This window comes from Osmerus mordax, chromosome 14 (genome assembly GCF_038355195.1).
Source record: "Osmerus mordax isolate fOsmMor3 chromosome 14, fOsmMor3.pri, whole genome shotgun sequence".
Taxonomy (NCBI): Eukaryota; Metazoa; Chordata; class Actinopteri; order Osmeriformes; family Osmeridae; genus Osmerus; species Osmerus mordax.
In genome coordinates this window covers 14,596,348-14,618,548 of record NC_090063.1, presented here as the reverse complement: position 1 = coordinate 14,618,548, position 22,201 = coordinate 14,596,348, and the positions used below count along the sequence as shown (strand labels likewise).

General features: G+C 48.4%; 3 protein-coding genes and 1 non-coding gene across 6 annotated transcripts; 3 read left to right on the top strand and 1 right to left on the bottom strand.

Annotated features, from left to right (window-relative positions):
* Window positions 1-156: 156 nt before the first annotated feature.
* Window positions 157-6,125, top strand: vps37c (VPS37C subunit of ESCRT-I). 2 transcript variants are annotated; one of them, XM_067250582.1, is made up of 6 exons: window positions 157-665; window positions 1,056-1,164; window positions 1,366-1,537; window positions 2,595-2,677; window positions 2,992-4,058; window positions 4,171-6,125. In XM_067250582.1, the coding sequence occupies exons 2-5, from the start codon at window positions 1,072-1,074 to the stop codon at window positions 3,700-3,702; spliced, it is 1,059 nt and encodes a 352-aa protein (XP_067106683.1). In that variant the 5' UTR covers window positions 157-665; window positions 1,056-1,071; the 3' UTR covers window positions 3,703-4,058; window positions 4,171-6,125. The 2 variants fall into 2 exon arrangements, with proteins under 2 accessions (XP_067106683.1, XP_067106682.1); XM_067250581.1 differs by having other exon boundaries at window positions 2,992-4,062.
* Window positions 6,126-7,250: 1,125 nt separating this feature from the next.
* LOC136956651 (T-cell surface glycoprotein CD5) lies at window positions 7,251-10,475 on the top strand. Of its 2 annotated transcripts, none has more exons than XM_067250584.1 (6): window positions 7,251-7,370; window positions 8,636-9,016; window positions 9,260-9,403; window positions 9,685-9,735; window positions 10,093-10,158; window positions 10,285-10,475. In XM_067250584.1, the coding sequence occupies exons 1-6, from the start codon at window positions 7,319-7,321 to the stop codon at window positions 10,350-10,352; spliced, it is 762 nt and encodes a 253-aa protein (XP_067106685.1). In that variant the 5' UTR covers window positions 7,251-7,318; the 3' UTR covers window positions 10,353-10,475. The 2 variants fall into 2 exon arrangements, with proteins under 2 accessions (XP_067106685.1, XP_067106686.1); XM_067250585.1 differs by having other exon boundaries at window positions 7,254-7,370; window positions 8,639-9,016.
* Window positions 10,476-14,240: 3,765 nt separating this feature from the next.
* tmem132a (transmembrane protein 132A) lies at window positions 14,241-20,130 on the top strand. The gene is made up of 11 exons (XM_067250567.1): window positions 14,241-14,368; window positions 14,509-14,732; window positions 14,843-15,052; window positions 15,157-15,698; window positions 15,785-15,937; window positions 16,166-16,361; window positions 16,490-16,633; window positions 16,792-16,994; window positions 18,061-18,280; window positions 18,390-18,581; window positions 18,721-20,130. Exons 1-11 carry the CDS (start codon window positions 14,287-14,289, stop codon window positions 19,600-19,602), a joined length of 3,048 nt encoding a protein of 1,015 aa, XP_067106668.1. The 5' UTR covers window positions 14,241-14,286; the 3' UTR covers window positions 19,603-20,130.
* A 1,367-nt stretch (window positions 20,131-21,497) lies between these two features.
* Window positions 21,498-21,570, bottom strand: trnak-cuu (transfer RNA lysine (anticodon CUU)). The gene has a single exon. It is a non-coding gene; the product is annotated as a tRNA-Lys (tRNA).
* Window positions 21,571-22,201: the final 631 nt, after the last annotated feature.

The following is a 22,201-nucleotide window of genomic DNA, read 5'->3' as shown; positions in this document are numbered from 1 at the left end:
AGGTTGTCATTTTGTTAATATAAGGATTTCTCCATCGGGTCAAGAAATGAGCAGAATTCCTGTTATATTATCTTTCATAAATCAACATAGCAAATTGTTGATATTCTCCGAAGTCATCGTGTTGACCATAAACTTGACCACCCCCTCGAGGAGATAGAGTGAGTCATTCTCAAAATGGCAGAGATTCTGTCAGTATGAAGTGAAACTTTCCTATTTTTAGCGCTTGAAAGCTCTTTAATTTCACTCGGTTTTGATGAATATTGTCGAGGAGACATCAATATAAATTGCTGTTAATAATAACAGCATCTGTCTTAGGTCCACACGACCGACTAATATCGTTGGATAAGGATTTTAATCGCGAAAGGCTGGCTTCCCTCCGAAGTTGACGCTAGCCAGTGCCTGTCATCATAGCCAAACCGATTGTTGTTGTCATTTGCACACGGGACCGTCTGACTAAACCACTGGCTACTCGCTTAGTTAGTTTACTAAACTAGCTTGCTTGGATAGCGATAGCAATCTGATTTTTTTCTTTTAGGGATTGCCTTGTATCTTATCTGGTTCAGGTCAGGGCTTCCGTCCCTATTTCGTCGTCACCTGTCACCAGTCGCTGGTTGATGCCAGTCAATGTGTGCACTGTCACAACCTATTTGATTTGCTAGCACTACGTAAGTACCTTATTAGAGTTTATATATCGTAAACTATCCGCATTAATTTTCTAATCTAATTTGTTTTGGCGTACAATATGTTCCTGAAACATGTTTAGCATTGATGTCAAACCAGCTAGCTTTGTAATAGGATCCTCTTTAACAAGAAAGACAGCTTCGTGGGTGAACTTAAAAGCTAGTAATCATAATTTCTTGTTAAATTAGTGTCTTGTCTTGCATGATAAGTTACATAAAATCAAGGAATTTAGAATCATGGTGGAAAATAAAATTTGTGTACACATTAGTAATTCATTATGTATTTTTATTTTCTGTTTGGTGCCTCAATCTGTGTGGTTAGTGTCAAATCGCATCTTGACATCCAGTGATTTCCCCTTTTAATGTGACCTACAGCTGACCTGGCAAATCAATGGACAAGCTTCAGGACCTCAGCCAATCCGAGCTCGAGGAGCTGCTGGACAACGCAGATAGGGTGGAGTCTATGGCATTGGAATCAGATGAGGTAACAGACACACCTCCATCACTGTTCCCTCAGTCAGTATTGAGTAGGGTTACAATAGGAGCCTCTCTTGCTAAAATGACTCATCTGTGAGGATTCTCATTCTCTATCTCTTTCTCTCCCTCCTTTCTCTCCTGTTCCTTCTGCTCTCTCTCTCTCTCTCTCCTCTCTCCTCTCTCTCTCTCCTCTCTCTCCCTCCCCCAGATCCAGAACATACAGCTGGAGAGAGAGATGGCTCTAGCCTCAAACCGCAGCCTGGCTGAGCAGAACCTGGACGTGAAGCCTGCTCTGGAGAAGCAGAGGGAGAGGCTGGTGGAGAGGTACTCCCAACTGGAGAGCGTCAGAGCTGCCTACAGACAGCACTGCAGTCTCAGAGGTGAGGAGAGATGGGAGAGGGCAAGGGATGGAGAGATCGATCAAGGGATGTATGGAGAGATAGACCTAGATGTGGGGACGGGGGACGGGATGGAGCGGTGGATGGAGGAATGGATGGCAGGGTGGGAGGCGGAGGGAGCATGGGATGGAGAACAGATGGGTATGGGATGGATGGAGAGATGTATGGATGGGAGGTGAGAGGCAGATCGAAGCATGAAAGTGAATAGAGAGGGACATAACTGTGTGTGTGTGGAAAGAGATGTCCTACTTAGTTCATTTACAGTTGGTCTTTCAACAAACACACACACACACACACAGACGGTACCGTTCCGCTGCCAGGGTCTCCTTGGAGACGGCTGTGTCAGCTCCAGTTCCACCACCATAAGCGCTTTAACAGGAAACAACCCATGCTGCATGTGAGCGCGCCCGCGTGTGTGTGGAAGGCGTGTGTGTGCTGCATGTGTTTTTTCAGCACTAAATCTCGACAGAGACATCATTCCTGGCACTACACGGCTTTGTGTGGGAGGTGAAATCATTTGTTCTCTCTCTTTAGCTAGCTAACTCTCTCTCTTTTTTGTTCTTCTTCTTGCTCTCCCTCTCGTTCTCCCTCCTTCGTGTATTCCTTCTTTCCCATCTCGGTTTCTGTTCATCATCCTCTTCTCCCTTTTCTTCCTCTCGCACACGACTTTGTCCTCTTTAATCTGTCATGTCTCTTTACATTTACATTTAGTCATTTATCAGACACTCTTATCCAGAGTGACTTACAGTAAGTAGAGGGACATTCTCCCTGAGGCAAGTAGGGTGAAGTGCCTTGCCCAAGGACACAACGTCATTTGGCACTGCCGGCAATCTAACTGGCAACCTTCTGATTACTAGCCCGCTTCCCTAACCGCTCAGCCACCTGACTTTCTACTGCCTCTGCATCCGCGTCTCTACGGTTACCATCTCCTCACGTCTTCCCTCATCCCTCCTCTTACTTCTCCCCTTCCCATCCTATCACCCTCTTCTGCCGACTCTTCCCTCCAACCCTAACCTCCTCCGTCTCTCCATCTCTCCAGACGGGATTGTGGGCCAAGTGTCTCCGGAGGGGCTGTTCACCAGGCTGCAGACAGAGGGCGCCAACACAGAGGCCGAGTCTGAGGTGCCAAGCACACGCCACACATCTCTCTATCTCATATCTCTCTCGCTCGCTTTCTCTTTCTCTCCTTTGCCCTTTCTCTCTTTCTCCATCTGCCGGTATTTAGGTTGTTGTGTTGGTTTTGGGTCTTATAGTGTAATACTTACCTGTACTGTATAGCATGACCAATATGGAAGCATATTGATTTCATACATACATTGATTCTTGTAATGCGTTGATCCAAAGAGACGTTAAAAAATGTATAGAGCAAGGGCACTCCTCCGTGTCTCATTTAGTCTTTCTTTGCTTGTCTTCCTGTGTTCATCCCCCTGTACCAGGCGCTGGCAGACGAGTTCCTGGACGGCGCTCTTCCTCTCGACACGTTCCTTGAGCGTTTCCTCGCCCTCCGCTCCCTTGCTCACAAGAGACGAGTGCGGATCGAGAAGCTGCAGGACATGCTCCGACAGAAGAGTGAAGACGCCGCCTCCGACGCCGCCCAGGGCGCCATGACATCATCACAAGCATCAGCCAGTCAGGACCCCTCAACACCATCGCCATGGAATAACCAAACGCATCATCAGCCAGCACCGGCCCCGGGTTCCCAGCCGGCCAATCACAGCAGCTTCCAGAATGCCACGCCGAATGCCGGTGCAGGCGCCGCCCTCCCTTATACCCCTTACCCTGTCTCCCCTCCAAACCCAGCCCCGTCCGCCGCTTCCGGGGGTCCAGGCCAAGGCCCGGCCAATCCCCCTGCTCAATTTCCTCCTTACCCCAGCCCCGGCTCACCCTTCACCCCTGCGGCCGGCTACGCTGCGCGGCCTGGCTTCGGGCCCCCCGCCTGCCCCTACCCTACCCAGCCCACTTTTCCCGGCCCCCCCGGCCCAGCGTTCAGGCAGTACGGCCCCCCTAACGCCGGCCCCTACCCCTCAGCCTACCCCTACGGAGGGGGGTACAGCTACCCCACTGGTCCCGGCCTGCCCAGCACTCAGTCCCCCACAGGGAGGCCAATGTATCGGCCTGGATACGGAGTACCCCAGCCCTACTCCTGAATCTCCTCCTCATCTGGTCTCCTTTCTCCTTTCTTTTCCTGTCTCCTCCCTTCTCATCCTCCTTTCATCCTCCTCTCACTCTCTGTCATCACGAAGGCACAAGCTGTTTGTTCTGTATCTCCACGGCTCTTTTACTTATGGCTTTATCTTTTATTTGAACACTTGACTCACTTCTCACACACTCCATCTCCTTTCAATCTCTCTCGCCCTCCTCTCTCCCTCCTCTCCATTGCTCTGCCGCAGTCTCAGGTCCTGTTGTTGCTTCTGGGTGTTGTTGTGGGTGCTGCCTATTGCCCCCGTGTGTGTGTGTGTTTCTGTGTGTGTGTGTGTTTCTGTGTGTGTGTGTGTTTGTGTGTGTGTGTGTGTGTGTGTTTCTGTGTGTGTGTGTGTTTCTGTGTGTGTGTGTGTGTTTCTGTGTGTGTGTGTTTTTGTGTGTGTGTGTGTTTCTGTGTGTGTGTGTTCATGAAGCTTTAAAGCAATCTGTCGGACCTTATTTAACACATGGGTCACACGGCACAACCCCTATGTCGTGTGTGTGTGTCTTCCACAGACACAAGAAGTGATACGAGTGGATGTGCAACATATTTCCACATGCACATCCTTGTCTTCAACACACACACACACACTCCATGGCCGCTAGATGGCCCGGACACATGACAATGCACACGTTATTTGTGTCGTCGGTGCATCACAGCAGTCTCCCGCCCTTCTAAGGCAAAGCATCATTACAGTGCAGAGATGTTAGCTCCTTCATAATTCAGTCGTTCGCCCTGTGTTGTGTTTCCGCGTTCAGAAGCCCAGGCGCACTCTGCATTAAGATCTCTGCGCATGTCATCCGTCAGCTGACTGGAAGACTTGCCCTGCTCTCCTTTCTGTTGCTTTTATCGCCCCCCCCCCCTTTCTCCTTCTTCTACTTCTGCATGTTGTCATCCCTCGTTCACCCCTCTCCTCGGTCATGTGTGTGTGGTGTGAAGTTTCCTGGCGGTGGTGAGGGAAGTTGTCCCGTCAGGCGTGGGGTGTGACGGACTCCTGTGTGTGTGTGCGTGTTATGTGTGTGTTGTGTGTGTGCGTGTTATGTGTGTGCGTGTGTGTTGTGTGTTTGTTATGTGTGTGTTGTGTGTGTGTGTGTTGATGTCTGCTCACTGTACTCCTCCTCCATCACCCCTCACTCCTTTCTCTCACACACACTTTCTTCTCGCCTCATTCCTTTCAACTCTGTTTTTGACCTCACCCCCCCTCGTTCACTCCCTCCCCCCTCTCCCTCCCTCCCCCACAATCTGCTTGTTGAAATGAACTGATGCTTGACAATGATAACGAGAAAATAGTTTTATTTCTATAAGTTCATTATCATATATGAGAATATAAATGAATTGTATAGAATGATAACAGAACAGAACCTGATACTACTACATGTGCTTGTAACAAGGGAAAGGTTATCATGTTGACATATCTTCCTGCTCTAGTGAGCACAGGAGCCAAGTACTGTCTGGAATCACCTCAGTGATCTCTGATTTGTGATCTGTGTTTGATTGTTCCTGCCTGGCACAATAAAATCAAAAGGCTGTTACCAAAAATGCTCAGACCCTATCCACCTGACCCAGCCAGCCAGCCAGGCAGGCAGACCTGAGCAATTGCTGAAGAAAATCTTGAGAGGATTTCAAACATGACTTGTGCCCAGGTCTTGATGGGAATGGGAGGTAGGGGGTGGGGGGGGGGGGGGGGGTCGCAGAAAGGTTTGGAGGGGTTGGCATCGGGGCTGAAGGGTGAGAGAACCAAGCTACATAAGGCCTTGACCACATCTAACTCCCATTGTCTCTCCAGGGCTGGTGCACCTCATGACATCATAGGCCATGCTCCTCTCTCTCTTTCTATGCAGACCCCTCCCAGGAGGACTGAGCATGTGTTACAAATGTAATGTAAACACACTGTTACTACTATGAGGCCACTGCCCTATGGAGACCATGGAGGCCTTATGTAGCTGCTATGTAGGGCCTTTTTTATCAGCTTGACTAGTCTGTCTGACTGGGGTAGGCTGGAAACGAGTGCAATCCCACTACAACAATCCCCAGCACTGGTCCTGGTATCCACTGACCTGTAGGATCACAGCACTGCTGGTTCTCACCACGCTAAGCTAATCAATCACCCATTAATCCATGGCCCACGATCAGTCACTCAAATCTAGTCATCATGTGTTGGTGGCCCCCCCCTTTATATTAAACTTTGTCGATACTAAGTGCACTAAGTGGTACCGAACCTGCTACACCGCCAAGGAACACGCCACCAATCGGAGAGCTTGTTTTAACCACGAGACGGAACTCTCTGGCCAATCAGTGCCCTTAATTGATTGATCACTAGCTACTTGTTAGCTGTTGGTAAACTATCAGGTAATTTGACATTGAGCCAGCAGTGCTGATGGTCCAGGGGGGTGGGGTGGGGCATGGCAGGGGTGGACGGGTTGGGAGGGGGGGCTACAATATCCGTAGTAACCAGAGGGAAATCTTTACCTGTGTTGGAGAAGCACAAGGGAGTCGTTTTAGCATTAATATGGAAGAAAACGCAACAGTTGTGTTGTTCTGGAGGTGGAAACGCCCATGGGGATGAAGATATTGCTGACTGTAGCTTGTTCAACTGTTTACTTTGATTTTCTTTTATGGTTTTTGAGTGTGAATATTAAACACTGAAGTTGATTTAAAAATCGCTGTGTCCTGACTGGTGATATGGACGTTTGTCTCTTTCTCTCCCTCTCTCTCCCTCTCTTTCTCTCCCTCTCTTCCTTGACGAATGTTTCTCCCCTGTTCCGAGCACACCAATGGCTTCATCAGTGTAAGTGATCTTAATGACTGACGAGATTCTGCCTCTCCGTCACAACTCTTGAGGAGGAGGATTGTTGTCGTGTCTTCAATCGTTGCCTGGACGGACGGAGAGAACTATGTAATCGAGAGTGAGAGAGATGAAGGGAGGAGGAGGAGGACTTTTACGGGGCTTTCTCCACGTCGTCAGCTCCGTAAAACGAGAGGCGACAGATGAGAGAAAACGAGAGCGAGGGAGGCAAAGGAGTGTCGGGGCGTGAATGAAGGGACAGTATGAATGAGTAAGAGTTAAGCAAGGCAATGACTCGGTCGTAGAACGTAGACCTCAGGACACCTTGTTCCGGGTTTCACGCTAGATCAAGGGCCGGAGTGTCTGGAAGGCTAAACGCTTCTGGGCGTCGACCATTCGGTCTTGAGTGTAGGTCATGACCCTCTAAGAGGACATAGGAATAGTAGGTATGTGTACAAAAAAACACAACTTTTACACATTGCTTAGATGTACCTTTTTCTCTCCTCTCCACCCACTTCTTTTTTCTCTCTTTTTTCTCTTTCTCGCTTTGAAGTGAGGAAGTTTGCACGTTTGCAAAAATAGAGCAACAGGGCAAGGATGGAGTGATGCGCTGTAAGGAAAGAGAAGAAAAAGAAGGGGGGGGAGGGCAGGGTGGAGAGAGAAAGGAGAGACAGACAGACTTGAACACCTCTTCACAGTTTCCTCCTCCTTCAGTCTCCCTGTCTCGTCCGTGGTGTGTGTTCGTCCTCGTAGATCTCTCTCTGGTCCTCCACAGAAGTGTGTCTCTCTCTTCAGAATGGATGTGAGACTGCTGGTGACTTTCCTGGCTCTCTGTCTGACATGCACTGGTAAGACAGTAATCACTCTTCACCTTGTTTCTGAGCGACGCCATGGGCCTGGTTCATAACCTAGGCCCATCACCCAAAGGCCTTTCCTATTAGAGGATGTGCTTTGACTGGTTTCCTAGTGAGGGTTGATACATCTAGACTAAGGTTAATCTTTGACTGTTTAACTCGACACTTTAACACCTCATTCAAAGGTCACAATGAGTTAATTACTGTGGCCCATCCAGAGTTGTTGTTTATTTTATAGGTTATTTATTTGTAACTATTTGATTTGTAAAAATTAAAAAATATATATACATACATAGTTTTGTGGTAATTGAACCAATAATGATCAATAAATTAAGAACTTTCATCAATGTTATGGATGTGGACAAATGTTGTTTTCTGATTCACAAGGTTCAGACACAAATTTCCTGTCATCGGTGTCCTCAGTAAAATGTAGGAAGGTTGTCATGATCACCGTGCTGACTGAGATAATGTGTTTTACACAGACTGCAGGAACATAGTGTTTAGTATTTGAAGTGTACATACTGTTTAAAAAGTAAAAAACATGTTAACCATAATTCAAGTAGAATCAGAAAGCGCTAAATCTGAACTGTTGATAGCAAACTCCCGCGTCCTCTGTCAGTCTCCCTTGTCCTCCCCCCTCCTCCCCCCCCTCTCCCTTCCTCCTCTTCTGGTCTGGGACCGGTGTGGGTTACTGTAATTTGTTAGATTAATAGTCAGATTAGAGGAGGGGTTTTAATCTAATCCTGGTCCTATCCTGACCCTCGCCATTGATGTGTGAGCAGTCACATGACACTGGCCAATGCTTGGACATGCTCACTGGCTGGCTGGCTGCTTAACCCTTGTGCTGCCTTCGGGTCACATGACCCAAAGGTTCATAACGAACCATCGTTGTGTTTACCCAATTTTACCCAACAAAAAACAAATAAAAATAATTTTATTTTAACCTTCGCAATGTGGAGGGTTTGAGACAGCCCGACGGTTAAAAGAAAATGCTTCACTTTGTTTTTTTATGCAGTAAAGTTGTCGCAATACGACGGTGGGTAACAATGACTGTCGGCTCAGAATGACCCGAAGAGAACACAAGGGTTAACTGGCTGGCTGGCTGATTATCAAGACCCAGGTGTCCATGACTGACTGCATGCTATCTAGTTGTTGGGATTCTGACTGATTGTGCAATGACAAATGACTTAGTTATGATTACGTTTGGGGTGATAATGTATTTAGTGAATCGTGTTAATTCTCTCTCTCTCTCCCGGCAGAAGCTTGTCAATACAACTGCACGTCCACTGTCCCCACTTTATCTCCCAGCGCCAGCTCCATCTTATCCACCGGATGTCCCTGTGACAACACTCCTCCTCACACTCTCACACCCGCGCCCCCCACTCTGGCTATCCTGCAGGTCACATGGTCAAAATCATGTGAGGGCCGGGTATACCTGTCTGTGCTCCGGTCTGACTCCCTGCCTCTCTGCCAGAGCAGCCGGGGTCTGGTGTTGCAGAACTGGACAGGGGTGTGTCAGAGACCTGGCTGCCTGGGGGACCCTGTTTTTCTCACTCAGAGCTTCTCTCATGGGCATGAGGTGTTGGAGAATGGCATATTAGTCAAAACAATATGCCAAACACTGAAGGTCCGCTGCAAAGGTGTGTGTGTATGTGTGCTTGTGTGTGTGTGCTTGTGTGTGTCTGCGTGCAATGTTTGTACATACTGTGCTTTGTACAGTGTATGATTGGAAATCTGAAATGGTTTAATGTCTAAAGCTGCCTAAACCGCAAATATGCTTTCTAAATTAGGTATCTACGTTTACTTGACCAGATCTTTGTTTCCTCCTCTTTCTCCTCCTCCTCTTCCTTATCGTCCTCCTCCTCTTCCTCGTCTCTCCCCAGCCGCCCCTCCTCCTCCAGTGGGGCCGGACCTGCGTGGGCAGCTGGTGGCCTACAAGGTGTTGAGCGCCCTGCTGTGTGTGGTGTTTCTTCTGCTCCTGGTGGCCCGCTTCGGACAGCCCTCCCTCAGGGTCCTGCAGAAGAGACGTGAGTCCTCACCTCTTCTCCTCACCCCCTCCCTCACCTCTTCTCTTCCCCCCCTCCCCTCACCCTTCCTCACCTTTTCTCCTCCCCCCCTCCCCTCACCCTTCCTCACCTCCTCCCCTCACCCTTCCTCACCCTTCCTCACCTCTACCCACTCTCTCACCCCTCCCCTCACATTACACACAGCTCAATCAGATCACATACGGTACATTATGTTTACAGAAACCATTGTTTTGTGTGTGTGAGTGTGTCTGCTACATGGGCCGTGTGTGTTTGTGTTGCAGTGTCAGACAGGAGACAGAGTAGGTGGATCGGACCCACACAGAGTCAGAGTGGTAAGACTCACACACACTCACACACTCACACACATTACATTTACATTTAGTCATTTAGCAGACGCTCTTATCCAGAGCGACTTACAGTAAGTACAGGGACATTCCCCCGAGGCAAGTAGGGTTAAGTGCCTTGCCCAAGGACACAACATCATCTGTCACAGCCGGGAATCGAACCAACAACCTTCTGATTACTAGCCCGACTCCCTAACCGCTCCCTAACCGCTCAGCCTGACGACTCCCTACATACAGACTCATACACACACTCACAGACACACACACAGACACACTCACACAGACACACAAACACAGACACACTCACACAAACACACCATCTCTTTGTCTACTCTCCTCTCCCAGTATCCTATCACAGAGGGAAGAGTGCTGTCCAGGACACTGACGAGAGCAAGAGGTCATCTTTTCCTGGTAAGATGCATGCACACACGCACACACACACACACACACACACTCTGTGTATCTAAAACTCTTTCCTCACTCGCTCACACACAAACATTGTTATTTCTTCACCTGTTTTGTCTCTTGTCCAATCAGCTCTGGAGAGACTGACGGTGAACTACAGCCGAGAGCCTTCGTCCAATAGGAACAGCGACTACGATTAATACAACTAACGCCCTCTTCATCTTTTTCATTGTTCACATATTATGTTTAAAAATATCCACTGTGAAATAATGTTGTTGGCATGTTTTTGTTTTTGTTTACTAAATACATCTAAATAAATCTTAATTAATAAATAAAGTTTGTTGAAGAAAATGATTTTATGCCTCATCCTGACAGGTGAATTGAAAGTTAGGAAAGACAGAATGAGTCGGAGCCAGAAGAAAGAAAGAAAGAAAGAGGGAGGGAGGGAGAAAGAGAGGGTGAGCAGGAGAGAAGGTGGTTTTACACAGTGAGTGATTTTTGCAGCTCTGTGGCTTCCTGTGCCGTTGTCACCAATTTCCTGTTTGTGTTATTTCTGTCACTCCCCCCTTCCTCTCTCTGTCTTTTTCATCCCCTCTCTTCCCTGTGCTTTTTCTGTTCTGTATCTCCTTTCTCCTTCACTCAGGCTCCATCCCACCTGCGTGTTTTGCTCTCTCTCTCTCTCTCTCTCTCTCTCTCTCTCTCTGTCTTTCTCTCTCTCTCTCTCTCTCTCTCTCTCACTCTCTCTCTCTGTCTCTCTGTCTCTCCATCATACACCTCTCCTCCTCCCAGCCAATCTCACCTACCTTCTTAGTGTGTTACTCCTCTCTTTCATTGCCGTATTCATAATCCCTCCTTTTTCACCTTCCTCCTTTTCAGGCATTGTCATGTTGACATTTTTCTCATTTATTTTCTGTATTGTTACCAGGAGTCAGGTCTTGTATCTGTGGGACCTTGGGTGCAGGAGGAGGAGGTAGCTGGGGTAGGAATGGGGGGTTCTAGAAGGGAGGGGGCGTCAGGTATTATATTCTAATGATCAGAAACCATTGTTCAGTGATCTGAGGCTTAGCCAAACTGTCGGAAAGTGTGTGCGTGCGTGCATGTGTATCTTGCAGACTGAAACATGGAGAGATGGGCAGATAGACCGTGGTAGTCCACTACATAGGAAAACATCCTGTGTATATAAGTTGTCGGTGCATGCAGTCGTGTGTGTGTATGTGTGTGTGTTTACGCCTGAGCCTGTGTGTATGTGACATGTGTGTGTGTGTGTGTGTGTGAGAGAGAGAGAGAGAGAGAGAGAGAGAGAGAGAGAGAGAGAGAGAGAGAGAGAGAGAGAGAGTGGGTGTATTCTCCTCTGTGTCAGGTCACTGTGAAGGATTATAACTGGGTTGAGATTGTCCCATCAGCAGAACAATGACGGACCCGAGCAGATTACATTCTCAGATTACCCAGGGGGAGAGATGGAAACGGAGAGATATAGAAGGGGGGGGGGGATAGTGAGCGGGAGAGAGGAAAGAAGAGATCATATTTAAGAACTGCTCTTCATGCGTATTAACATTGATCACATAAACGCAACACGCAAAACATATCCCAGACACAAAAGTGGCTCTGCTCAAATAAACGAATTGGGCACACTTTAATTACGTGAACATGCACGTCAGGTTATTTATAACCTAGGAGAGGAAATGAAGGATGAGAGGAGGAGGGATGAAGTCAGTACTGTAGAGGTGTAAGAGAGAAGACGACAGGTGCAAGGTGCAGGTGGAAGGGGTCGGGGGGTGGAGAAACAAAGAGAGAAAGAGGCAGGGGGTGTTTGCCACAAAGAAGCGCGTAAGAGTTTGTGTGAGCGATTGTGTGTGCGCGTTGCTTTGTCATTTTTAATGCTATAGGTTTTACACTAAGCCCTGGTGTCGGGTACATTGTCTCTAAGCCCCTTCTGGTGGCCTATCATGCCTATCACTCCAGAGAAGTGTGTCACAGAGAGAGGGATAAAACAACACAGAATTAAACGAATCCCATGTCTGCGTGTCCCAACTCTCCCTCACCCTGCTTCCCTGTCTCTTCTCCTTGCCTCTTCCTCCTCTTCTACCTCTTCCTCTCCCCTTCCTCCTCTAATCTACTTTTAAGGTAGTTCTATTTTTCCTCTTTTCTCTTTGTCGAACGGCCTGAAGCGACGGTTGTGTCAACATTCTGACGTGGCGTTGCTGATGTGTTGTCAGGAGCTGAGCTTATTGAACGTGGAGGTGAGAACATCTGCCGGTATCACCCCCCCCGCTGTGAACCCAGCTTTCAGTAGAGACGGGGAGGGGAAGATGAAAGCAGAGGTGGAGGGATGGAGAGAGAAACGAGAGAAACAGAAGACGAGGGATTGTGTGTGGGTTAGACGAGGGGACGGAGGGGGAAACGCCTCACACAGATCTGTCGCTTAATCAGTATGAAAGGAGAGAGGGGAGGAGAGAGAGAGAGAGAGGTTGCGTCTGCATGGTCAGGTGAGGATCTGAAGTGAACCACATCTCATGTGAACGTGTGCATGTTTGCATACGTGCCTGTGCTCGTGTGCGTGAGCGACTGCATGTGAGGGTACTCCCACTAAACAATCTGACCTGTCCAGCAGAGTTTCAAACAGTAAAAGGGCAGCAAAGTGGTTTCTCTCACGCGTTGCCCTGCGTTTAGCACTAATCCTGGAAATTAAACATTAGCAGCTTAGTACCCGACCCTGCCATCTGAGCGTGGGGTGGGGCGGGGTTGAAGGGGGGGAGGGAGGGGTGGAGATGGACAGGGAGAGAGGGATGGAGAGACCGCTGCAGTTAAAACCCTGAGGTGAACACATCAAGGAAAAGAGGGCAGAAGATGAAGGATTGGAGCGAGCAAGGGGGAGGGACACTGGAGAGAGAAAGAGAGAGAGAGCGAGAAGGGATTATTTACCGTTTTAAATGAATAAATCCTTATTGTGTGAATCTGGCACACACGGACAGACAGAGAGGGAGAGGGAGGACAAGAAGCAGCAGCAAAAACACATAACCCACAGATCAAAGATAGAGAGAGAGAGAGGGAGAGAGAGAGAGAGAGAGAGAGAGAGAGAGAGAGAGAGAGAGAGAGAGAGAGAGAGAGAGAGAGAGAGAGAGAGAGAGAGAGAGAGAGAGAGAGAGAGAGAGAGAGAGAGAGAGAGAGGGTAGAAAGCTCAACAGCTGACTGGAAGACAAAGAGTCCGAGCTGTGGGTCGTGTCGGTGTCAGATTCAGAGTCCCCGGCCTGGACGAGCCCTGGACACCAGCCAGGGACAGAGAGGACGATCAAACTGTGGAGCGGACGAGTGGAGAGGAGGAGGAGGGGAAGATGGCACAGAAATAAATAGTGGCCACAGGTGCAAAGAAAAGAGAGAGAGAGAGAGAGTTGGAGGGAGAGAAGCATCAGGGTGGTATTATTTCGGGGTTGTCACACACCAATGAGAGGACGGCGTCCGCGAGGTGAGTCCAGCCGGTGCAGCTATATCTCAACTGACAGGACATGCTGTATGTGTGGTCTAGGAACTGCATCTGTGTGTGTGCATGGGGTGTGTATTAGAGGAGGGTCTAAGAGGTGTTTGTGTGAGTGTGTGTGTGTGTAGATTTCTCAACACTGAGCCCTGCAGGGACACTGAGCCAGCTGTGTGTATGTGGCTGTGTGTGACAGAGTTTATGCGTGTGTTTGTGTGTGTGCATGCATGCATGTGGTTGTGCACACTGGGTGTGCAGGTGTGGCAGAGGGCAAACTAAATTATGTAAAATCCTGAATCATTTCACTTGAGACTTACCTTACGTAAGATTTTGGTTTTTTTCGAACCTAGTTGGTGTTTTCTGCCGTTGAGAGGAAGTCACACCCTGACAGGAAGCTTGCAGGCCGCAGCACGGTCCGAGGATACTGACAGGAAGCTTGCAGGCCGCAACACGGTCCGAGGACACGGGAAGATGCTGATGTGAACGAGGAGCAGCAAGAGCATTCTAAACGCCATGGCCTAGTTCGCTTTTGGATCAAAAACAACAACAAAGATTGTCTGGGAGTCTGATCTTTCACAACACCCGCCTATGTTCCACAGCCCTGAGTAGGTTACAAGCATTTCAGGTGCTGACATATCGGGCCGCCAGCCAGGGGTGCAGTGATGGGTGTGGACAGCAGCCCCAGTGCATCATGGGAAAGGCAGGGGGTGGTGGGACTGCTGCTGTGTTGGCTGCTGGTCGTGGGTGAGTGGCTGAGCTTTCACTAACGCACTACTGAATGAAAAAGGTGATTTATTACTTTTAGTTCTGAACTCTTTCGGTTGTTCACCATATACCATTCATCTCTCTTCTCTTTTCCTCTCTGTTCCCCTCTTTGGTTCCAGTCCACACCTCGCAGGCCCAGCCCCCCCTCCCTCTCTCCCTGCCTGCCCAGATCTCTGTGCCTCCTCCCTGGAGCTACCTGCCCCTCTCCCAGGCCGACCTGGGCCCCCTCTTCTCCAACTCGAGCCCCTTCTCCTTCTCCCAGAGCCTCCTCCTGTTGCCTCAGGCTGGGGCAGCCTCCAAACCAGGGGCCAGGGCTTCGTTTGGGCCTTACTCAGTCACACAGGTATGGATGGTGCTGGGGAGACATACTGAAGAGGCTCTTGTAAAATGGTATTCATGGTTCTTTGAAATTCATTTAATTAACTTATTTCTCTCTTTCTCTCTCTCTATCAGCTGGTCTCGGAGTCCATCCTCCCCCTCTCCCCTCCTTTGTCCGCGTCGCTGCTGTCGGAGCACGTGGAGCGAGAGAGAGACGAGGGAGGGAAGGAGAGGCTGAGGGTGCGGGCTTTGTTCCAGGGCAGAGGAGACGCCGGCAGAGGGACCTGCGTCACCCTCCACGCCTTCAAGGAGACGGAGGAGCACAAGGCCTCCTGCATCACACAGGTGCTGTTAGGGTGTGTGTGTGGGACGGTGGTGATGTTGATGTTTCAAGCCAATGAATTTCCCTGAATTTCAAACAATGGTTCTCTATGTCTCCTCTCCTCCAGGCTCCCCTGGGTCTGTGTGTGGTGACACTGACTCTTCCTAAGGACTGGTTCCAGACCGACCAGATCAACCAGCCACACCTCGGTCCCCCCGGCCGCTCCCGACACACACACCGCCACCGGCAACGCAACCGGCGAGGTCGAAGCCATGGCAGACTCGCCGCCTTTCCCGCGGCGCTCAGATTCAACCATGGCCACGCCCCCGATCGTGTCCAGCTCTACTATTCATTGTTCGGAACGGTGGCCGACCTGAGCACAGCGCCCCCTAGGTGTGTGGAGGACAAGGAGCCACAGTACCAGAGGCAGCTCTTCTACATAGCAGCTGTGACCCTGAGGGAGGAGGGCGCGGAGGGCAGGGAGGGTGCTGCACAGGGCAACCAAAGCAAGGAGGAAGTAAGCTGTCTGGACGGACGGGAAGAAGAGGAGCTACATGTGGATTCCAATGTCCTGATTCGCTACCGCAGGGGGCCTGCTCGTATCGGTCAGCCTATCGGATTGTCGGTGAATCTGAGGTCGAATTTCAGCGCAGAGTTTGTGGTTATACGGTGAGTCAATCTTTATGGTATGTCAATAATTCATTGATATCGATTCTCCTGTACTATAAATATGTGTGTATGTATGTGTGTGTCAGGCTGAAGGTGAAGAAGGGTCTGGTATCCCTGGTGGCCCAGCGATCCTTGACCTCTGACCTCTGGGCTGTGACCCTGGAGAGAACCCAGGGTTCCAAACATGACGTTGTCTCCATCATCTGCCACAAAGTTGGACGCCACCTAGATGGCCTCAGGTGGACATCTGTCACATGACCCTCCTGTCACATGACACAGTAGTTCATGTCGAACAACACAAACATTCAAACTCTTCTCTTTCACCCTCCCTTCTCTTCTCCCTCTTCCCCTCACACCATCTGTTATCCCTCCACCTTCTTTTCTCTCCTCGCTGTCACCTGTTCTGCTTCATCCCTCCTCCTCCCCTCTTTTCCCCCTTTCTGCCACCAAAGTGTTCTCCTCCCAAGTCCCTCCTCCCTCCACCAGGTGGCGTGTCTCTCTGTGGACGGCCTGAGACGTAGCTTCGACGTTGCCATGACGGTGTCGGGCAGTTGGTGGGTGGAGTACTCGGGCCGTAATAACCCTCCTCCGCCACACGGGGGTGTGGTGAGCAGTTTCTCCTTCACGGACAGAGAGATGGCTGGCATCGTTCCTGTCACTGAGGTGAGGAACATTTGTTTTGTCAACACTGGGTCGCCCCACAGGGATAGGGTGCAGGAGTTTCTATTCGTAAAAAAAAAATTCTTTGGTGAAGCCGACTGAAGTGAATGTCCTGTTCTATCACCTTACAGAGCGACACCATCATAAACACAGCAATCTTGACCAGCGAACCTGTGTCACTTCCTGTTATTGTGCTGGCCGTAGGGCATGATGGGAAAGTGTCAGACGTTACGTCTGCAGTGAGGTGCCAGTCGTCCGATGAAGACATAGTCAAGGTAGAGAACACACAAACACACATGCGGACACACACATACACACATACACACACATACATACACACACATACACACACAAACACACATGCGGACACACACATACTCTTTCTCTCCAGAACTGACCCTCAATCCTCCATTTCTCTCCATTTGATTGACAGGTGTCAAGCGATTGCGCAACCGTCTTTGTTGACGGGAGCGAATCGGGTGTGGGCAGCACATGCGTGGGGGTGGAGTTTCTTCTGGGCACGCTCCGTGGGTCGCTGTGCCTGGCGGTCTGGGCGCCCGTCGTGCCTCTGCGCCTGTCTCTGTCCGACCCCAAGCTCAATGCCATCGATGGCTGGAGCCAGTACACGGACAATGGGTTAGTGGGCTTCAGTTTGGCCTGTTGCTGGTGGTTTGGAACATTCTGGCAGTTATATACATACATTTATACATTTACATTTAGCAGACGCTCTTATCCAGAGCGACTTACAGTAAGTACAGGGACATTCCCCCCGAGGCAAGTAGGGTGAAGTGCCTTGCCCAAGGACACAACGTCATTTAGCATGGCCGGGAATCAAACTGGCAACCTTCAGATTACTAGCCCGATTCCCTGACCGCTCAGCCACCTGACTCCCAGTTAAGATTAAAATTTTGAGAGTTGGGCAGGTGAGGGAAGCAGGTTGCTGTATGTTACGTCACTGTTGAAGGGACATTATTAAACACGTGAAGGGGCTGAGAGAGAGAGAGAGAGAGAGAGAGAGAGAGAGAGAGAGAGAGAGAGAGAGAGAGGGATGGAGCGAGTGAGAGAGAGAGAGAGAGAGAGAGAGAGAGAGAGAGAGAGAGAGAGAGAGAGAGAGAGAGAGGGAGACAGAGAGAGACAGAGAGAGACAGAGAGAGACAGAGAGAGACAGAGAGCTGGGTTGCTCACACCCCCGCAGGGATTGGGAAAAAAGATTTGGAGAAAGCAGCATTGGAGATTTGATCTTCCTCAATCCTGCGTTTGTAAATCCATTTAATAGATCAGTGCAAAATGTTAGCGTGAGCACATGCACGAACACTGAAGAAGGGACTAGATACTGTTGCAGATCAGGTGATAATATTTTACACACATCTGTCCTGCAAGAGGGAGAGATTAGACCATCTTTGAGATTCCTTAGGCTCTTGTAATCTGTCCTGATCCTAGATCTCTCTTTGTAGAAGACAGGAGCTTTAAGACAGATTCTGACCTCCTGGTCCAACCAGTGAGGGCTCGGCCTCCTCTCTTTCCCTGAAGACAGAGTCAGATCAAGAGTTTAGAACGTTTTTTTGGTTTACTTGATTACCTTTTGTTACATTTACATTTAGTCATTTAGCAGACGCTCTTATCTTGTTAAAACTGTTGCTAGAAGACATGCAGACAGACTTGCAGCATAAGTGTGTGTATGTGTGTGTGTGTGTGTGTCCAGCTGTTTCCCAGTGTTCCAGAGGTCCACTGTTCAGGTTCTGACCCAGTTCGTTGCCCAGGACAACCAGAGTCAAATGACCTACCTGCTGGGCTCCCCCGATTGGCTGGTGGATGTGACGGAGATTGTCCGTAATTGGCTGCGGGTGGAAAACCCACAGGTCGCTGCTCTTGACAAACACAACAATCTGATTGGCCTGCAGCCGGGGGAAACCATGCTTCATGTGAGTCATGCTCACTTTCCCGTCATGACCAGAAGTGCTGTTGTTATTTTGACACCTTTTTCTGGTTTAACGTTATTATTCACATCAGTGAAATGTTTCCCCATCTCAGGTTATCTCTAGCCAATGGGATGGTGTCCTGGGCAGCTGTGATGTCACGGTGACCTCTGAACCTGTGACCCCAGGTGACCTGTCAGTGCAAGTTGTGAGCGGCTTGGGGATGTCCATCCAGCCCAGCCCGGCCCACCCGTCAGTTGTCACAGCAACAGTGACGGCCTACAACATTCTGTACGACCCTGGGCAGGTTAGTGCTGGTCGTTTGGTGTGTTTCTAGTGACTTGAGTATGTTCATACTAACTTTTCTCTTTCATTGTTTCTCTCCTTCTTTCACTCCCACCCTCCGCCCTCTCTTCCTCTCTCGCCTTCACTCTCACTCTCTCCAGGAAGCATCCATAAGTGTCTGGCTCCAGTTCAGCGACGACAACGCCTCTCTGCTCTCCGCTTTTAGGGGCGTGCCCTTTTACCTGCGTCTCTCCTCATTGGCTGAGTCTGTAGTCGCCGTGACGCCAGGCCCTTCACAGCGCATTGTTGCCCAGGGAGATGGGGGCGGGCCCTTGCTGCAAGCGGAACTTCTGGTCTCTACCTGTGATCCAATTGTGTCCAACTCCATCGTTGAAAGTGACTCCCCGAAGTCTAGGGAAGGAGGTGGGACACGAAGGCTAGCTAGGGGCTCTGGTTGGATAAGAGTCAACCTAGACTCTGAACTACAGCCAATGGGGAGCGAGGAGTCGGAATTTGGGTTTGACGTGTCTGACATGCTGGTAGAGTCCAACGGAGATGTATACGCTAACTTTGGGAGCGACAACATCGTCCACGGCAATGTCACCGGCGGAGGGTCACCTGGTGACTCCTCCCCCTACCACCACCAGGCTGGCGGAGGCATGATGGGAAGGAACGGACTGGAACGGGCGGCGCTCACGCCCAATCACGAGGAGAACGCTGTCTACCTGTCCCCTGGGGTGGAGAGAGAGGGAACGAGGGACGAGGAGAAGAACAGACCAGGAGAGCGAGAGCTGGAGGTGGGGGTAGGGGCCTTACTCTCCCTCCTCTGCCTCTCCACACTCCTTTTCCTGGTGAACTGCCTGCCTTGCGCCCTGAGAGAGAGGAGGAGGAGGAGGAAAGGGATGGAGGCGGATGGAGGAATGATGGAGGGAGTGGTGGTGGAGGAGGCGGAGGAGGATGAGAAGATGGAGATAGAAAAGGAGGAAGAAAGTGAGAAACAGAAGAAGAAAGAGCTGGAGGAGAAAGAGGAGAATATGTTGTGAGGCTTGTTTATCTCATGCAAAAGGACTTTTATTACGTTTATTGTTAAGCTTGTCAATGACATCCTGTACATCCAATAATCTTTAGATCTTAAACCTTTCAGATGTGTCCAGTCATTGTTTCCGGCCATTATAACATAACTTCTCTAAGCATGGCAGTGTCTAGAATGGTATTATCTGGTAGGGCAGATTTACAAATGTTTGGACTTACATGATTCAGACATTAGGTTGGGGAATACTCAGCCCTACATGGAAGCTGGCATTTTATGTCCACTTTTGTAGAAAGTAACTTAGAAAAATAGCTATTGATGTAAAAGATATTTAATCGATCCTTGTCTTTTTTCATCACCATGTTTGCTATTTTACAAATTCAAAAAGTAAATTTCCTTTATTTAAATACTTTCTGTCTGGTTTTGTCTTCCCAATTTACAAGTACTATTTATTTCTTTGTTAAGTCATTTGAAGGGTGAAGACCAGAAATACTGTATATTGTGACAGTAGATGGGCAATTTAATGTTATGTTAAGCTACAAACGTTTGCAAAGAAAATGTTAAACATGTAAAATGTGTTTGTTGAATAAAATACAATAAAACAAAAGATAACATTTTACAATTTTTAAAACTGGATGAAATGACCAAAGGGGTTGGCATGTGTGTTTTGGGGTAAATGACCAAAGGGGTTGGCATGTGTGTTTTGGATAAAATGACCAAAGGGGTTAGTATGTGTTTTTTGTATAAAATGACCAAAGGGGTTAGCATGTGTGTTTTGGATGAAATGACCAAAGGGGTTAGCATGTGTGTTTTGTATAAAATGACCAAAGGGGTTAGTATGTGTGTTCTGTATAAAATGACCAAAGGGGTTAGCATGTGTGTTTTGGATGAAATGACCAAAGGGGTTTGCATGTGTGTTTTGGATGAAATGACCAAAGGGGTTAGTCATATTAATACATCAATACAAAAATACACTATATAGAGACACGCAGCGCATTCGCTAGGAATCCTTTTTGACACCGAAAATTTCGAACATCTCTCTCATATATGGCCATTGGTGATCTAGAATGTGTCTATTCCCAGTCATGTCGACATCGCTAACTCGCTCTGTCTCATCCAGTACGTTAGCCATTCTTCTTGTTGCCTTCTGCCTTGCAGCTTCGTTGCTATGAAGCTCTTGGTAGCTTCATGGAATAGCATAGCTTACGTTTGTTGTGCGTGATAGTCAGGAAATTAACATTTGTATTTCTACGTTTTTGACGATCTATCTCATATACATGAATACTTTACAGCATAACTATTATAACACCATAACTCTATTATAACCATCTAAATACAAAGCCGTGAAAATGCTCATATTAACTGACTATATTAATGATTATTTTAACTCCACCTGCCGACTAGCAGAGTGGCGCAGCGGAAGCGTGCTGGGCCCATAACCCAGAGGTCGATGGATCGAAACCATCCTCTGCTAAAATATTTTTCAACTCAATGACTTGAAAACAATCATGTCTCTAGTGCAATTTCAATTTTAACTGGAATTAGTTCACACATCGAATGGTAACATTTCCAAATGGTGCAGATCATTCAGTTACTGTGCAACCGTGCTCCTACATGGTGGTGAGCTACGTTAATGGCAATTTGAAAGCTGAACATGTGAAATATTTATATTATAAAGTAAATCTGTCACTTCAGTGCACATTGCACAATTCACCTGTTTGCACTATTTGATATTTTACATTGTATTGTTTAGAATTATTTAGAACTGTGCAAAAAAATATATACATTTTATATTTAAGATTCTTATATGTTTATTATATGTACCTTCCTGCCATAGTAAATTACTGTTTTGTTTAAACTTTCTGATTCTACTTAGCAATTTTAAGATATCTCGATAAAAAAAATCTTCGCCCAACGTGGGGCTCGAACCCACGACCCTGAGATTAAGAGTCTCATGCTCTACCGACTGAGCTAGCCGGGCATGTCTCTGCTGACAATTGTGGGAGTATAAAGGTTCGTCATAATAAAAAAAAAGCCTTTAAGCTTGTACAGCAGTTAAATGATCACGTTTAGTGATCATAGCCCCTTCACAAAGAGCCTTTTAAGCATGTTCATGGAGCATATTTCCACTGCAAATAATGTTTGCATTAGTTCCCAGGATCAAACCGATATCCTGTCAAGTCAACTCTTTTGACCTTAAACAAAAGAGCTTGCTAGAATACCTACCAGAGCATGCACATTTATTAAGCTACATGGGTCAACATGTTCAAAAACATGAATGAGTATAAACAAAATAACTTTTTATTATCTATAAGTTTTCCCAGTTATATTTGGAGTTGCATTGCATATCGGTGGTCCAGTTATGGAAAGTTCACAGCATTGGAACTCAACAGTGAGTGCCAAGGCTAAAGTTCTGAATCGAATGTGTCTTACACCATCCCTCCTGCTCCATCTCCTGCTCCTCCACAGGCTGATGACTGCTGGTGGGTGCGAAGGTTGCAGGTCCAGGCGAAGCGTTTCCCACACCCTGAGCAGCTGAAGGGCTTCTCCCCCGTGTGGACCCTCTGGTGCTTCTTCAGGTTCCCCGCCTCGGAGAACATCTTCCCGCAGGT